Source organism: Salvia miltiorrhiza, chromosome 1, assembly GCF_028751815.1.
Source record: "Salvia miltiorrhiza cultivar Shanhuang (shh) chromosome 1, IMPLAD_Smil_shh, whole genome shotgun sequence".
NCBI classification, from domain to species: Eukaryota; Viridiplantae; Streptophyta; class Magnoliopsida; order Lamiales; family Lamiaceae; genus Salvia; species Salvia miltiorrhiza.
This window is the reverse complement of record NC_080387.1, coordinates 47,202,710-47,221,794: the sequence shown is the minus strand read 5'-3', so window position 1 is coordinate 47,221,794 and position 19,085 is coordinate 47,202,710. Positions and strand designations below refer to the sequence as shown.

At 38.1% G+C, this 19,085-nt stretch overlaps 1 protein-coding gene across 1 annotated transcript; it reads right to left on the bottom strand.

The window, feature by feature from the left end:
* Positions 1-2,009: 2,009 nt before the first annotated feature.
* LOC130987701 (subtilisin-like protease SBT1.8) lies at positions 2,010-5,278 on the bottom strand. Its single transcript, XM_057911327.1, has 2 exons — positions 3,499-5,278; positions 2,010-2,920 (listed from the first exon to the last, which is right to left on the bottom strand). Exons 1-2 carry the CDS (start codon positions 5,123-5,125, stop codon positions 2,256-2,258), a joined length of 2,292 nt encoding a protein of 763 aa, XP_057767310.1. The 5' UTR covers positions 5,126-5,278; the 3' UTR covers positions 2,010-2,255.
* Positions 5,279-19,085: the final 13,807 nt, after the last annotated feature.

Genomic DNA, 19,085 nt, shown 5'->3' with positions numbered 1-19,085 from the left:
ACATCCAGCAGATCCCCTAAATTGGATGGGGCCCACAAAATTTTTTACACCTACCTAAATTCAATCTTAAATTTACACTCACCCTAAATTTATTTTAAGCTTATAATTAGTAGGGCCCACACATAATTATTGTTTTTATGTAGAAAATAGGAGATCTGGTGTATGCTTTTATAAAATCGAGTTCCTAAAATTAAATAGGGAAGCATTATGGAGGAATATATGAGCATAATTTTGAGATTTTTGCTGGGAGTGCTCTAATATACTCACCTTTTACTCCTCCCAGCACCTCCCAGACGACTAAAATAATAAATTGTGGGTCATAATTATCGTCCTCGGTCAATTTCTAACATATAACTCCAAAAAGCACAAAAGATCACTAAACACCTCACTCAAACTCTCAATCTCTCAGTTTATCAAGATGGCGTATCTTAAGCTTCTATTCTAGTGTAGATTATTCTCTCTTGAATTTAAATTAACACAACAGACATGCTCAAATGTTGATCAATCATTCAAATAATAAATAAACCTAAAGCTCAAAGAGATAAAAACATTCAAACAAGAGTTAAATTTAATACTCCCTCCGTCCCGTGAAGCGTGACCCACTTTCCTTTTTGGGTTGTCCCACGAGGCTTGACCTGTTTCTAAAAATGGCAAAAAAAATTACCCTTTATTCACCTACCACACTCAACACACAAAATACCAATTTCTTAATTCCCGTGCCGAAAAGAAATGGGTCACGCTTCATGGGACGGAGGGAGTAATTATCAATTCATTACAAACTCATCTAATCTAATCCCAAAAATAAAGAATTTTAGCCAAACATATTCATAATCAAAATAATCCCAAGTCATAAGAAGACATAATCAAGAATACAAAACGATAGAGATTTAAATACAAATTATATAATCTTCATATTCATGTCTCCCCTTTCTTTCATTGGTTGTGATATTGTTTTTGTGTGTGGAAGAAATGCCTCCTAAGTTAATTTTGCTAAATTCATATCTCATTGAATCGGTGGAATTGAAGAAATACTTATATTTAGGATAAAAATGCTCAATTATATAATTTATCAATTAGTATTTGATTCTACAACCCAAGTATTTCATTTGAGGTCAAAGTTTCTTGTTACGTGTATGTTTTATGTTAATTGCTAACAATGTAACAATTCACGAACGAATTAGGGGTGACTTACAATTTTAACTAAAATTTGTTCTTTTATTCTGTTTCTGCAAAATTGGTTGTATTCCTCTTTCATTTAAATGAATGATAATCACGATTTGCCATCGCTAATCGATGGTCGTGTTGTCACTACTCATGCTTAACAACACTTGTTCTAGAAGATCATGTCTTTTATTAACCCATTGAATTACACATCTATCTATGCATTGTTTTGAAATCTTTACGAATTTCATGCTTCGAAAAATAAATTAATTTAGTTAAATGGTAATATGTCCCAAGTTTGCGTGCGTGTGTGTGTTGTGTTCCTTTTCGCAATAAACTATGTGGAGTATTTTGTTTAGCTAATTATGAATTTTTTGCTCTTTTATAAATCCATTTTGAAAAATATATATATTAGAAAGTTTAGTTCTATGCTTTCAACTTTCTTTTGTGATTTCATATTTGTATTATTCCTGTTTAGTGAACATTGAAAAGACAATAAGGATTAGCTGGTTTCACAATTTAAGCTTAATTATTTTTCTTTAAAAAGGAAACGTTAATTTAGGGTGAAAAAAGAAGAAAAGAGACGATTACTCAAAGAGGGAGAGATTTGTAGAATGAGGCAATTATTGCTGGCGATAATGTTGTAGCTAAATCACTCAGTTAGATTTGCCACTATTAGTTAGGCACCTGGATTTCCATTTAATGACCAAAATTTGTGTCTGTTTTGCATTGCATTCTTAACAAACTCCAAGTACTCGATTCGATTCAGACGACCTTCAAATTGTTGTTGACACAAAGTTTAGAGCATAAAAAATGGAAATTGGTAACTTAACTCGAATGCCACATAGTTGCAATTTGAAGGCATGGTTAATATATTGAAACGTAGTTAAAATCCCATAAAACAAACCAGTAGGCAGCTTTTGCCAAAGGTTACATTAACACACGAAATCACCCTCCTAAGCCGCCGTATCATCATCCATCCATCTATCTTTTGCTTCTTTTTTTTTCTTTTTCCCGACCACGCTTGTTTTTGCGATATTGCTAAAGGATGATCGGCCGATGCGGTCCCTCGTCGGAGAACATCCTCCTCACTCTCAGACCCGTGCCCACGAGTAGGAAACGGGGCTCCTCACTTGATGCTGCTCGTTCTTCCAAGTAATCGAGCCAAACTCGTTCCTCGGAGCGCCAGCGCCCTTGGCCGACACGAAGGTCACCGTGTAGTGTTGCTTGTCACCCACCTTCTGGAAGGTGAGGGTCGAGGGCTTCACGGTGACCACTACATTTTTAGGCGCTTCGACCGAGACCTTGTACACGGACCCGGCAACCTCGTCCACATTGGTCAGCTCCCGGCTGTACCGCACAACCCTAGACTTCCCGAATAGCACGGAGAATGACGGGTAGTTGAGCTGGCCGGGGTCTCGGAACTTCCTCGCGCACGTCACGTTGGGGCGCTTCACGACCACCTGGATCATCTCGACCGTGTAGTCCAACGAGCACAGGAACGCCACATAGTCGTCCGGGGAGGCGTCGTACACGAGCCCCGGCGAGAGCGCCTTCTGGGGGTCGACGTGGCCAGCTCCGTGCGCCCACGCCGTGGAGAGCGAGTAGTCAGCTGCGTCGCGGAGGGGCGAGTCCGAGTTGTCGACCGTGTAGGCCGTCGTCATCAAGGCCGACTTGATCGCGCTCGGGCTCCACGCCGGGTGAGCCGCCTTCAGCAGAGCTGCTAAGCCGCTTATGTGAGGGCAGGACATGGATGTGCCTGAAACATCATTGTCAAATATTTTTAGACACAAAATCAAGGTAGTGGCAAAGGCACTAAGGCAGCACCAAACAAAAGGTATGGGTGTCTGAAAATATTTTTATCAGAATATGACCACTAAGTAATGTCCTTTTCAATTTCAACCATTTTCAGTTACAACCTTTACTTTACAGCTCATGGTTATCTATGATGTATTTACTTTTTTTGTGAAGGATTGAATTCAATCTGATCTCTCCACTAATGGAAAGACAAGACTATCTGTCCTATTCAAATTTTAAAATTACACTAAAGTTTTGAAGCATTCAGAACTCTGTGCTCAACACTCACTACTTAAAAAGTTATAGCTTAATCATAATAAATTTGAAACAAGACTAATTAATATTTGTTTCAAATTTTATTAACACTTTTATTAATGTCATGGTAATATCAATGGGGATGCTGTGTGGCGTGAGCGAGGATCATGAGATTTGTTGCTGCTGATTCACACTTACCAAATAATACTAATAATAAAAAATAATAAAGCAGTCAAATAATTATGGGTTAAAAAAAGTAGCCGTTATATGAGGAGGAATTTTTACCAGACATGATGTTGAATTGAGTCTTGCGAGTGTCCTTCTCGAGGCCAGTGGGGCCCACGGCCTGCGACCACGCGGCCAGGATGTTCACGCCCGGCCCGATCACGTCGGGCTTCAGGATCTGCGGCGTCACCATGTTCGGGCCCCGAGAGCTGAACGCCGCCACCACCGGCGACGGCTTCACGTTCACCACCGTACCTCCGAAGCTCAGCGCCGCCGTCGGCTTTCTCGCGGTCTTCAAGTATTGCCGAATCACGTCGCCCATCTTCTTCCCCACCGCCACCGCCGGCAGTAGGTGACTGTCCGCCACCAGCTCCTCCCCGCTCGCGGCCGTGTTCGCCAGAATCATCCCGATTCCACCAGCTTCCTTCACCACCGCGCCCTTCTCCACCCTCGCGCTGATCCCTCTGTCACACACCACCACCTTCCCACGCACCGCCACCGGGTCGAGCGAACCAGCCATGCACAGATTAGCAGAGCTGTTGCTGCCCTTATTGTAAACCAATTCAACCAACTTGCTCCCCATCCCACCCCCACTGTAAAGAGACACGCCAGTGAATTTCCGGCCGTCGCCCAAGGTAGCATACGCCGGAAAATCCCTATCTATGGTGCCCGCCCCAACCGTCATTATCCACGGCGCCACATTAGCCAACGAAGCCTTGGCCGGCCCGCTGTTCCCCGCTGAGCAGGATACGAAAATCCCTCTCTCCATTGCCGCAAACGCGCCAATAGCGATGGTATCGCGAGGATACGGCGCAGATCCGCCGCCGAGCGATAAAGACAAGACATCGACACCATCGAGGATGGCGCGGTCCATCGCGGCGAGTATATCCGAACCGAGACAGCCCGAGGACCAGCACACTCGGTAAGCAGCCACCCTCGCGTGCGGCGCCATCCCGCGGGCGTTTCCGCTGGCGTACCCCAACAGGCTGGCGTTCGCAACCGGAGATCCGGCGGCGGTGCTGGCCGTGTGCGTGCCGTGGCCGTCGTTGTCGCGCGGCGACTGCGTTTCCTTCTCCCCGCCGGACGACGCCATCATGTTGTAACCTCGGGAGAAGAATCTGGCGCCGATTAGCTTCTTATTGCAGTGGATCTTAGGATTGAAGTCCGCCGCCGCCTCGCACTCCCCGCGCCACCGCGTGGGGATATCGGGCATCCCGACGTCGGCAAACGACTTGGACTCCGGCCAGACGCCGGTGTCCAGGATGCCGACAATGACATCCTGTGATGCCTGGTTGAGCTCCTGGAGGCTGTGGCCGGCCCACTTCCCGGCCACCGCCTCGAGGCCGAGGAACTCCGGGGTTCGGGTGGTGTGGAGCGTGTACACGGTGTCCTCGTACACTCCGAGCACGGCGTCCGACTGGCGGAGCGACTCGGCATCCTCCGGCGAGAGGGCGGCGGCGAAGCCGTGGTAGGCGGAGTCGTAGGTGTAGAGGATTGAATCGGCGGCGGCGTCGTCGGAGGTGATGGCCTGCAGGTGGTCGGAGTACCAGTCGCCGTGGGTGGCGTAGGCTGCCGGCTTCAGGTGGTGCTTCATGTGCACAATGTAGGTCTGCTTGGCGAGAATCGGAAGCAGGCATGACTGAAAAAGCGCAATTGCGCAGAGGCAGATTGCAAAGCGCGTCGCCATTTTTAAAAAGCTTGATGAAATCTCTCTTTCAACAGAGATGTAAATACATATATATTTTATTTTATTGAGGGAGATGTAAATACATATATATAAGTGTAAGTATGTGAGAGGGAGTGAGAGACAGTCGGGTGAAGACTGTCAGTGGATAGAAGCGGAGGAATTGTGGGTGTCGGGATTTTAAAAGGATCCACTCAGATTTCAGCCTTGAGGTTCCAGCTAATTACTAGAATGCCACTGCCAGCTCAGCATCGGTAGTTGGTGGTTTTCGGCTCTTTTTCAGACTCACCCGGCCCACTAAATGTTAGTGGGGTTGGGCCATTTAATTTCTCTATTTATTCAAGTTTAATTTTATTTGATATTTATCTACAATATTTTGGCAGATGAGATATGTGATTGTTGGAGAATTGATATGAATCGAACATATTGTTTGCGAAATGAACAAATAATAGAAATGTCTTATTGTTGAATAATAAGTAACTGAGGATGAGATGGTAGATATATCCATAATTGTATTTGTTATGTAGCATCTCCAATGATAATGGACTAGTAAACAAGTTTTATTCCAAAGGAAAAATAATTTTAACTATGTAAATAAATTTTCAAAATCAATGTCTATCTCAAGGCCTTTGATTATTTTTATCATTTAAGTTAATTTTACTTTATTCTTATCCCATCAAAAAGATGAGATTAGAGTAATCCTACTCTTAAGGTTAAAAATCATCAATCGTCTATTTTATCGATCATGCAAATTAAACACCCCTAAGTAAATTGTTAAAATTAACGGATCCAAATAAGCAGCCACATATCAAATTAAATGAGACAATTAGATGCCTTATTGGCCAATTTATTGGTATGGAATTTTTTATAAGCATAATCTGGTATCAGACGCATAGTATAATGTAGTGAACAACAACACTAACTTTGCCACCATAGCATTTGAATTAGTAAACAATAATTTTTTTAGAATAATTAGTAAACAAGAATTAAAATGTCAAATAAACCGCAAATATCAAAGTGCACGCAATAACTACTTCCAACTTTATCTTTTACGCATCACTAATATTGGATTGATTTTAGAATTCGGTAGTTCAAATTAAAGAAGTGCTGGGCAATAAACCACTCATTTTCGGTAATAAAAGAAATGATGACAAACCTAATATTAAATGCCACTAATAAACATGGTAGGCAAAAGCCGGGAAAAGAGAAGATCCCTTTGATCTACTTTAAATTATAAAATTTTATTTTAATCATTGAAAACTATGGGTGTGTAGATTCATGAAATAAAAAATTTATAGTTAAACTTAAGTTGAGAAATAAAATATCTACATGTGCTAATAAGCACCATCTCAAATGGGTACGATCATTACTTATGACCCGATTTGATACGTGTCAAATCTTGCATTTTGCTCGGTTATTATGTTGGATGGCCAAATTTGATTGTGAAAGTAAGAGTGCTGCATTTTGTTCGTTGATATATTTTTAAGATAATGTTTTCTTTGCTAAAATAAGGTACTTTTTTATTAGTGGAGTGGAAGTAGTCATTACCAACAAATTTATTGTGTCTAAATATTTTGATGGGTTGAAAGGAAATACTCCCTCCCTCCGTCCCATAAGCTTAGGCTGATTGGGATTTTCACAAATATTAAGAAAAATCATTGGAAATGAAAATATATAAGTAAATTTCCTAGTATGCCCATATTTATTATTTAATAATGTATTAAAGTGGGAGTAAATTAAAGAATTAAACAGGGATATAATAGTAAATGAGTAAAAAAAATATTACTACTTTTTTTGGAAACAAGCCTATATAAATGGGACATTCAAAAAAGGAAAACAAGCCTAAGCTTATGGGACGGAGGGAGTAGCAATGAGATTAGTTACTCCTCAACTCCATAAATATAGATAAGATTTCATCTAGTTTAAAATCATAAATTACTAATAGCATCCGTAGCCCAGCTATTTCCGCCGCATCGAGCATCGCCGCTAAAACCGTGATACTCTTGCCGCACCGGGAAGACTCGTACCGGGCCTTAAAATTTAAGCCGGGCGTGAAGGATTTTATTTAAGACACGTGCTATGCATGCGTTATAATTGAAAAAAAAATTGAAACTAATGTCTCTTTAGCAAAAAAAAAGAAGAAAGAAAAAAGGTCCTTGGACAATGATTGTCTATAAATATTACTCCCTTTTTCCTACTCTATTTCTCACATTAATTCTTATTATCGAATTTATTACTTCTCATTTTCCTCCTTCGAAAATGTATTTTTCTTCCCACTCTTCTTTCAACTCTTCCTCCTATTCAAATCTCAATCAGGTTCCAGCCATTCTCGTTTTAAATGTTGATCCCCCCGTTCAATTCATTCAACTTGTGAATCAATTTTTAGAAATTGCTCACAAAGTTGGTTCATCTAGTGACGGATCTATATATATTAAATATATTTAGCCTAATAGTTCAATTTTAGCCCAGTCCAACTTTCAGAAAAATAAAAATAAAAAATCTTTCAACATAGAAATAAAAATTAATTTATTCTTGTAAAAGATAAATTATTTTTTTAGAAAAATATATATAGATGTAGTTTTTTTATATTTTTTCAACTATAATTGTACAATTTGCAGGGGTAGTGTTAGTATATGTTATTGAATCAATAGAAAGAAAATAATTATTTATTATAGTCGGTGATCGAATTCTAATCGTAAAGCTATTAAAATTCTACTTACACATAAAAATGAATTGTACAGACTGCCCAAAAAATTTGGCTCGGGGACTACTGCCCCTGAAACCCCGTTCAATACCTTCAAGTTTACCCTCCCCCATCGATAAATCTTGGATCTGCCCCTGGGTTCATCAGATAGCTCTTAGAGGCGAAGGCCGAAGAAGAAAGCTTACATTCATTGGGGTCATGAAGTTAGTGCTGAACGGCTTTATCGAGATTCATTCACTCATAATCCTATCTACCCCGATTCCTTCTTCCGGTGCCGCTTTCGTATGCGCCATGACTTATTCTTGCGCATCGTCAATGCATGCAATTTGATCCTTACTTTCAACAGTGTGAGGACTGCATTGGGAGACAAGGCTTCACATCACTGCAAAAATGCACTGTTGCAATTCGGCAAATGGAGGTACGGCTGATTCGTAGGCCAAACACAAGTTTTCGAGAATTTCTAGGGAGCCTCGATTGCATGCACTGGACATGGAAGAATTGTCCGGTTGTGTGGCCAGGAACATACACTCGGGGTGATTAGGGAAAGCCAATGATCATCCTCGAAACCGTCGCATCCCAAGATTTGTGGATCTGGCATGCATTTTTTGGGGTACTCGGATCAAACAACAATATCAATGTGCTTAACGCATCATCGTTGTATAATGAAGTTTTTGAAAGAAGGGCTCCACCGGTGACATTCCAGGCCAACGGCTCGTACTACACAATGGGGTATTACTTAACTAACAGTATCTTACCCAAATTAGTCCACTTTTGTGAGAATCCTCCATCCCCGTCGGACGAGAAGAATAGGAGATTTAAGTTTATGCAAGAAGGGGCTCGGATGGACATAGAATGAGCTTTTGACATCCTTCAAGCTCGTTGGACTATTATGAAAGGACCAGCTCAACTTTGGAAGAAGGAGCAGTTGTGCACATCATGCTTGTGTACACCATTTTGCGAAACATGATAATCGAAGACAAATGCTACTACGCATCAGACTGGAAAGAGGAGGACAATGACGACGTGTCAAGTAGCTCGTTGCATCTCCTCCTTGCACCAGAGCTTTGTCGGAATTTTGACAGTATTTGACTCGACAATCCTCTATTTGCGACTGTCAAATTAAATTATTGAAATTTTATTTAAACAAATGTAGTTTTGTTTTAGTTATTTTATTTTAATTAAGGCAATGTGATAATTTTAGTTTTAATTAAATGTTGAATTTTAAAAGTGAAGAGATGAATAGGAATGAAATGAAAATGAAATAATTAGAGCCTCAATTATAGCCCCTTGTTGTGGAGTGTGGGCTTTTAACTGGGATCATCCGTTAGAGTCCTAAAAGGGTTCTACCATTGTGGATGCTCTAATGCTGAAATGAAATGTTTTCGTGCATACGACAATTTTATGTTAACTTTTTTATTATTTTTTTCATTGAGTTTCCTTTTCTTTGTTTGTTAAAGGTGATGAATAATAGTTGCTCATTATTTTTATGGTGATTCGAATATTTGATTTATTGATTGAAAGGAAAATGTCTTATTAATTGAATCGTGCTTTGTTATTAGTATCCATCGTGGAGAATTATAATGTGTTTATCTCTGACAATTTTAATTAGAGTAAGATAATTTTAATTAACTATTAAATGTAAAGTGAAGTACCATCTACTTTTAGGCCTTAGCTAATGTTCGTAGTACCATCAACGACAAGCAGAAAAGATGAAGCAATACCATCTAACTGCCAATCTAAATGCAAACTAATTAATTAATAGCTAACCTGTCGCATTTAAGTGATTTTACTGATTCTAAAATTGTATATTCATCAATGTATCCCAACTGCATTTTGATTTCTGTTAAAGCTCCACAATAATATACACGGCTGGAATTCATGGAAAGTTACACGCGGTGATTTAAATCGAAACTAAACTTTCAGTATAAAATCGAATAAAGAAATTTATTTTACTTTTTGTATAAATTCGTCTTTTAGTTGCGTAAGAGAGATCGCGTCGAATGAGTTTCTGTATATACATTTAAAATAATGTAAAACGCTAAAATAAACACCAAATTATATCAATACTACTGTATTTCTTTTGGATGACATATTAGAAAAGTGATCACTCGGAAATTGGAGGAATCAATCCTGATTTATTATCTATAAGCTATGTTCTGAATTTAATGCATAATGATTTCAATTCTGCTCATATATGATGATCTGGTTAATAGAGGGACGAAATTATTTACATGAATCAGCTAGTATATCATGAATTTTAATTTGGATTAAATTAACGATTGAACAATATATCTTGTATGTAGAAATTAATTCATTATGTTTACTTCGCATCCTGATGAGGGTACAAGTTCACCGTACACATAAATATCTAATCCAATTCTTAGTCGTGAATCGTGATTATAAATTTATTTATCTGGGTCAAAAAAATACAATAAATTTAATTATTTTATTATATTATCTATATTGTACTACCTATTTTGTTTCAATTTTTGCATCTTTTTAAAAATAAAAATTGCAAAAAGATTTACAACAATATGTATAATATAATAAAATAATTAAATCTTTTTACATTTTAATAAAAAAAATTAATTAATTTGTGAGGGGTCGCATTACTTCAAAAAATAACACTGGGGGGGGGGGGGGGGGGGTTTCGAGGGAATTTAAAACTCCAAAGTGCAGCAATATATTATGGTGGGAAAGGAAGAAAAATAGGGAGGGCGGGTTCGCAGTCGCACGCGCACCGCTTGAAAATATTTAATGGACAAATTAGATGAGTTGAGAAAATAATGTATGACGCGAGTTGTTATAAAGTTGTAACTGCAGCGATGCCATTTACGGCACACTGGTAAAAGGATGGCTATCATATTCCGGCCTTCGATACTCCAAATTTTACGTATTACGTGTTTGGCTGAGCTTATAAGCTCATCAAAACAGCTTATAAGCTGTTTAGGAGCTTATAAGCTCTTTCAAAGTGTTTGACAAAATAAATTCTCAAAAAGTTTATAAGTTCTAAAAATAAGTTCTAAGAGCTTATAAGCTCCCCAAAAAATAAGTTCCTCTACCCCAACTTATTTTTTTATAATCTCATGTGCAACAATCATTTTGTAAATATTTTTCAACTATAATTTATTATTTTCATTATATATTATTCAAGTTCATTTTTCTTCGATTTTCTCTCTCTAACTAAAATTTTTCTCTCTCTAACTAAAAATTCTCTCTCTAGCTTATAAGCTAAATTATCCAAATACTTTGACAACTTATAAGCTCTTAAAAATTACATCTTATAAGCTCTTTAAAATAAGCTTAGCCAAACACCCTCTAAGTACTCCTTCGGTGATTCCGTTTCATCTAACTTAATCAATTTTTTTAACATATAATTTAAAAGGTTAATATTTAATATTTTAATTATTTTAGTAATAAAGTGAATAGAGTAAATAAAGTGAAAAATTATAAAAATACTTTTAGTTTATTTTATATAAAAAAAATTAATCAAATTAGTTGGGACAAAGAGTAGTTACTAAACCCTTTCATACAATGTGCGGTCGGTCATAATGTAGTTTATAATTTTAAATTTTTAATTATCAGTTAAGTCAAAGACTTTAACTGATACACGTAAGGCTTCAGTCGAATTTGTTAAACAGAAAGATGTTATGAATCTTACTGACTATCTGAAAATAGATCAGTTAGATTAATAACACACGCAGCGGAAAACTTTTGTTTCGAAATAGCCTGTGATATTAATCACGTTGTCAGCAGTTAAGTTTCTCTTTGCAATTAATCAGTTTTCAGTTTAGGAAAGTAAGAGCACACGTAAGAAGGTAAATACTGAAAGCTGTAAATAACACAGAGATTTTTACATGGTTCGGAAAACACTTCCTACATCCACGGTCGGTTGATCAAACCAACAACTTCACTGGGTATGTGCTTGCGGGTGCACAACAAATCGATGCGTGTGCTTACGAGTGCACAGCAAACCTGAACGTGTGCTTGCGGGTGCACAACAAACCGAAACAACTGAAGAGCCTATCTTCAGTACCAACATGCTGGGTTGGATTTCTCACTCCTAATCACACTGGGCACTAAGATCTCACGGAGACAGAACACTGGTCTGAACTCCTTTTCGACACAAACTCTCAATTCGATCCGTTGAAATGAGGTTTGAAAACTTGCCAACTAAACCACAAAGAATAAGTTCTCTCAATAATCTCAATATTTGATACCATAATATCGAAAATATACTACAATGTTATATTAAGATAATATTGACTAAACAATAACATTATATATAATATTTATTAATAACATGCAATCATGCAATATATTCCTGTATAATAATATGTAACAAGAATATGTGCTATATATATATATATTATTTATAATACATAATATAGTACATAGTCTTTGTATTAAAAATGTATTTATCACAGTTTTTAGGCCAAATTTAATTTATCAAATAAAAATAAATATTATTTATTTGAAAATTCTTATTAATAATTGACCAAATTATAATTTTAAATAAAAATATAATTATTTATTTGGTCACATAATTAAATTGACGTTGCAGTTTGATTAATAATAATGTCAACTACTCCGAAAATTAATTATATAGTATGTATTTTGGATTAAAGAATAAAAGTTGAATTTCTGGTTGGAAGAATAGAAGTATTGCCATTTTGCATAAATATCGTAAAAAAAATAATTGATGTGAAATTAGAGATTTATTTGATATATTTGTAACACTATGATGAGAAGTAAAAATATGCATTCCTTAAAGACCGAAAGATCGAAGTCAAAGACAACAGAAATCAACTGTTAACAGCGTTGTCAGCTGGCCAACAACACTGTTAACTCGGAATTACAATCCTAATTTTATGATATTTGATATTATCTTGAACGGCTTGAGCATCCAACGAACACGGAGATCAAGTTAAAGTTAAAGATCAACTTAGAAGGCCAAAATGAAAAGTTACACTTTTACTTATTTACTAAAGAATAAGTATGAGCTCCATCTCCTGATCAAAAAAAAAAAGTATGAGCTCCATCTCCATGTACTCATTTTACTATATGGAAACGATACACAGAAGTGTGTATTATCAAATTTGTAAAGACATCAAGTACTATAATCGCTTTTATAATTTAGATTTGAGGTTAAGATTGTGCATATTGTTAAAACATAAAAGTTGTAATATATACATGCTAAAAGAAAATTATAACATAAAATCATATATTATTTGGACAATTGTCCTGATTATTCTTTCACAAAGTCCTAAAAGAATAGAATTCCATAAATCAAATAATGATATGTATATAAAATATTTTCAAGTGCAATAAAAACTAAATTATGTAAAATATGAGAGCTGAGAGAGAAAAATATTGTATTTTGGAACTTATAACTTGTAAAACTTTCTTATTTTAAATTTATTATTTACATATTATATATCAAATCAAAGTTCTTGTTACGATTTTTAATTTAATATATAAATTGAATATTTAATTATTACCTAAAATGCATAGTTTTTAGAAGAAAAAAAGAAAGATAAAAATGAGAATAAAAAAGGGAAAAAATAATTCTTTTTAATAATTATGGAAATTTTTTATGTTTGAGTTTGATATTTTCATGTTCAGAGATAGGTGAGACGCTCAAATAAGGAAAGTGTCTCAAAATAGGTAAGACAGAAGGAGTATTAAAATAATTAGATGTAGGACTTTTAGAAATATAAAAATAAAAATCTCACATAATTCTATGTAGGAGAGAAAATTAATGTGGGAGTAAGAATTCACAACCATATTACATAAATGATGATTACTAAGGGAGTATATATCTATAAATAAGACTATATCTAGAAGTCATGCATGCTATTCACCTACTTCTACTGTCAAACTATATTCTCCCTTCATGCCATAAAGAATATCCTTCGTCCTTTACAACATATGTCAAAATAATGTATTCAATATACACTAAAAGAGGAAAATTGACAATCAATTTTGCTATTATATCCTCATTACAATCGCTTCAAAGGAAATACATTATACATTCGATTCGATTATTAATTACTCTCTCTGTTTTTGCTTTTGCGTTTTCTGCTTTCTTTGTTCGGCAGTTCGGGTTGCATTTCTTCCAGCACCACCTGTCCTGCGGCTTCGTTTTGGGGTTATTTCTTCTCCCGGACTCGGCTTCTTGGGCTGGGTTTTTTGTTGGAAATATGGTTTTAATGCCATATCTGAAAATTATTATTTAATTAAATATTTATTATTTAATTAAAATAATAATTGTATGTTAATCTACATCTCGAGTAGATCAACGTGATATACTTGAAGTCTCAAAACCGATTTCCGATGAGTGAGATATTGTATGTCAAAGTTTGGATGTTGAAGAGGGAAAATAACATTTGTTATGTTATCCCACATTGGAAAACATAGAGATGTTTTTCATGTATAAGAATAGCAAAGCACATGGAGTTGATAAATTGACTTGTGGGCTTGCTAGTGGGCTTGATCTAAGTACTAGCCTCGCGCACACACACACGCGCGCCGCCGCCGATCGATCGGACGGACGACGACGCCGGCGGCGGCGGGCCGCGGCCAAGGACTTGGATCTTGGCAATTGGTGCTTTGGGGCCCAAACTATTTTTTGGACCAACTCCACTGGGCTTTTTATTTATTGGCCCAACTGATTGTTTTACCCAAGCCCAGCCCACAGCAACAGTTGGCAGCAGCAGCAGAAGAGGCAGTAGCAGAAACACGCCAGCTACGACTTCTGCATGGCAACTTCAATTTTGCAGCTAAGTTTCTTCAATGACTGCGCCCACCGGCCATCATCTTCAACATTTACGGCTTCCAGCCGTCGGAGTAGAATTCAAGGTCTTGAATTCATACTTACCACATGCCTATAAATAGGCCTCTGGAGAGCTTGCAGAAAGTGACGAAGAAATACTGCATTCTGCCATTTCTACACACACACTCTCTGCACAACACTTGTGCTCAGTTCTTGATCCTATTTAGTTCGCCGGAGCTCGCCGGATTGTGGTGCTACATCCGACGAGACGTAGTCGTTTTACCTTTGGGGAAGATACGCCAAACCGAAGAGCACTACCGGGGCGATAATCTTCTTGCGGGAAGAGATTCATCTCGACTCGACTTTGTTTATACGTATAATTTATTTATACAAGTGTATTTCAGTTGTATCAAATTATTTGAGTTGTAATTTCTCAAATTATTTATTTTGTAATATCTCGATCGTGTACCCGGTTCTAACAATCGCAAGAAGATTATTTCTCTGCCGTTGATACACGTTCGAGAAATGGCTCACACCGACGTCAATATGGACGGCTCCACCACCTCTGCAACCATCGGTTCAACCACGTCGTCAATATTTTCCTCGTTTGCATCAACGGGGGCTTCATCGTCAACATCTAGAACTGTTGGTCTTGCCGAGAAACCATCAACGTTCTCAGGCAAGAACTTCAAATATTGGCAATAGAAGATGCTATTCTACCTCACAACCGTGGGGTTTGCCGGATTCTTAATGGAGGATAAACCTCCAACCCCGAGTGAAGGGGAAGGGGAGACAAGCCAAGAAATTCGTGCCGGATATTTGAACTGGTGTCGCGGCCACTACTTGTGCCGTAACACCGTTCTCATGTCTCTGGACGAACGGCTCTACCGTGTTTTCAAGGTTCATGAAACCGCGAAACAATTGTGGGAGGCCCTTGATCTAAAGTATCAAGTGGACAAGGCGAATACTACCAAGTATGTCGTTGCCAAATGGTTGGAATATAAATGGTTGACTCCCGACCATTGATGGACCAAGTGGAAGAGTTCCAAAATCTTTCACATGAGGTTCAAGCCGAAGGGATGCCCTTGGCGGATGCATTGCTCGTTGCAATCATCATAGAGAAATTACCTCCTAGTTGGAGGAAATTTCAAAACCTTTTGAAGCATGAGCGCTCGGAGATGTCCGTGCCGATATTGTTATCCAAGCTTCAAATGGAGGATCACGTGAGAAGTCGTGATCAAAAGGGAAAAGCTCCGATGGAGGCAAAGGCCAATCTCGCCGAGAAAGGCGGTCCCTCCAACAAACGTGGTCGCCCTAACCCTAATAATAAGGGTAAAGGGAAGCAAAGCGGTAGTCAACCATCAAAGTTTGATGGTGTATGTTATAATTGTGACAAAAAAGGTCACATGGCTAAGGATTGCCGCAAGCCAAAGCGGAAGAAAGCAAATGGCAACGTGAACAACGTCGAGAAGGACTTCGACGATTGGAACCACGATGACTTTGCTGCCATGATCTCCGAGGTGAATCATGTGGACAACCCGAACGCTTGGTTCGTGGACACCGGCGCTACCGTCCATATATGCATAAATCATGAGTTGTTCCACAACTACAAAGAAGTGGAAAACAAAACGATAATGGAGGCTAGCGAACGGACATCCCAAGTCCTTGGCATGGGAGATGTGATTCTTCAACTCACGTCGGGCGTGGAGATCACATTAAAAGACGTATTACACGTTCCAACTGTCCGAAAGAATTTAATTTCGGGCTTTAGGCTTACGAATAAGGATTTTGAATTGTTTTTCAAATCTGACTATGTTGTAATACGCAAGTGGGGAAAGTTCCTAGGGAAAGGCTATGCCTCCGTAGGACTTTTCAAACTTGGTGTAAGAGCTTGTAAGCCTGCCAAGGCTAAAATCAATAAAGATGCATCAACTTCTTCTGCTTACTTGATTGAGTGTTCTGATTTATGGCATTGTAGATTTGGACATGTTAATCTAAATGCTATAAAGAGATTAGTAAAAATGAATTTACTAAAAGTTGATGAATACAACTCACAAGAAAAATGTGAAGTTTGTGTTGAAGCCAAAATGGCTAAGTTACCGTTTAAATCGGTAAAAGGAGCACTCAACCATTGGAACTTATTCACACCGATGTTTGTGATTTAAAGTTCGTGCAAACTAGAGGTGGCAAGAAGTACTTTATCACCTTTATAGACGATTGCACAAAGTATTGTTACCTTTACTTATTGAAAAGTAAAGATGAGGCTATTGAAGCTTTTAGAAACTTCAAAAATGAAGCCGAGAATCAACTTGGATGTCGAATTAAGATGGTTCGAAGTGATAGAGGTGGAGAATATGTAGCTCCGTTTGCTGAATTATGCAACGAAAGTGGTATAATCCATCAAACGACGGCTCCTTATTCACCACAATCTAACGGCGTTGCTGAACGCAAGAATCGAACTCTTAAGGAGATGATGAATGCCTTGTTGATTAGTTCAGGATTACCCCAGAACATGTAGGGGGAAGCTGTCTTAACGGCCAACTATATCTTGAACAAGATTCCACTCAAAGGGAAAGATGTAACTCCCTATGAGCTATGGAAAGGAAGGAAACCTTCGTATAAATACCTCAAAGTGTGGGGGTGTTTAGCCAAGGTAGAAGTGCCTTTACCAAAGCAAGTTACAATAGGACCTAAAACGGTGGATTGTATCTTCATTGGTCATGCACTTAATAGCAGTGCCTATCGTTTTATAGTGCACAGATCGGAGATACCTGATATACATGTTGGGACAACGATAGAATCAAGGAATGCTATATTCTTTGAAAATATCTATCCTAACAAGGATAAAGGTACATCGAACTCTAATGATGGAGTTGATGGTGATGCTACAGGTTCTAAACCTATGGAAGTAGCTAGTAATTCTACTCAAGTAGATGATGCCACGGGTTCTAATCATGTACCACCTAATAGGAAAAGACCAAGGTCTAAACCTATGGATGTAGAACCGAGACGTGGGGAACGAGTTAGAAAAGCTAATGTCTATGGACCGGATTATGTTGTCTTGATGCTAGATGGCGAACCGGTGACGATTAAAGAAGCTATGTCTGGCTCAGATGCAGCTCTCTGGAAAGAAGCCATCGATATTGAGATTGATTCCATTATGCAGAATCATACTTGGGTGTTAGTGGATCTACCACCTGGAAGTAAAGCTTTAGGATGCAAATGGATCCTAAAGAAGAAGTACAAATCTGATGGTACTATAGATAAGTACAAAGCCCGACTTGTCGTTCAAGGTTTCAGGCAGAAAGAAGGGTACGATTTCTTCGATACCTATTCACCTGTGACCAGACTAACATCTATTTGGATGCTTCTCGCTATTGCTGCCTTGCACAATCTCGAGATTCACCAAATGGATGTGAAAACTGCGTTCTTGTATGGCGAGTTGGAAGATGAAATATATATGAAGTAACCTAAAGGGTTTGTAGTACCTGGGCAAGAGCATAAAGTATGCAAACTTCAAAGGTCTTTATATGGGTTGAAGCAAGCACCGCTTCAATGGCATTTAAAATTTGACAGTGTAATGTTGTCAAATGGATTCAGAATCAATGAGTGCGATAAATGTGTCTACATTAAGAATTCTAATAACGGATATGTTATTATTTGTCTTTATGTAGATGACATGCTCATCATGGGAAGTAATTCCCGAGTGATTCAAGAAACCAAAGGCATGCTAAGTAAAAATTTTAGCATGAAAGATATGGGCTTAGCTGATGTTATCCTTGGAATTAAAATTCTAAGAAGACCTGATGGTATTACTATAACACAATCTCACTACGTTGAGAAAGTGTTAAAGAAATTCAACGCTTTTGACAAGCCAATAGCTAAGACACCATGGGAACCTAGTGTGCATTTGAGTGTACACAAGGGAGAACCTGTTGACGCGATAGAATATGCGAAGATTATTGGGAGCTTGTTGTATCTAACAAATTGCACTCGTCCCGATATAGCATGCTCGGTCAACAAGTTGGGCAGCTTTACAGCTAACCCTAGTAATGAACATTGGAAAGCTCTTGAAAGGGTTTTGAGATATTTGAAATATACTCAAAACTATGCGATTCATTATACTAGGGAACCCTCTGTACTTGAAGGGTACTGTGATGCAAATTGGATATCTGATGCCAAAGACTCGTTTTCAACGAGCGGTTATGTATTCACTGTGGGGGGTGGTGCTGTGTCTTGGAAATCCAAGAAGCAAACATGTATTGCTAGATCGACCATGGAATCAGAATTCATAGCTTTGGATAAAGCTGGTGAAGAAGCCGAGTGGCTTAAAAATTTCCTCGAGGATATTCCATGTTGGTCGAAACCTGTGTCGTCCGTAATAATTCATTGTGATAGTCAAGCTGCTATCGGACGAGCACAAAACCATTTGTATAACGGTAAGTCGAGACATATTCGTCGACGTCATAATACCGTGAGACATC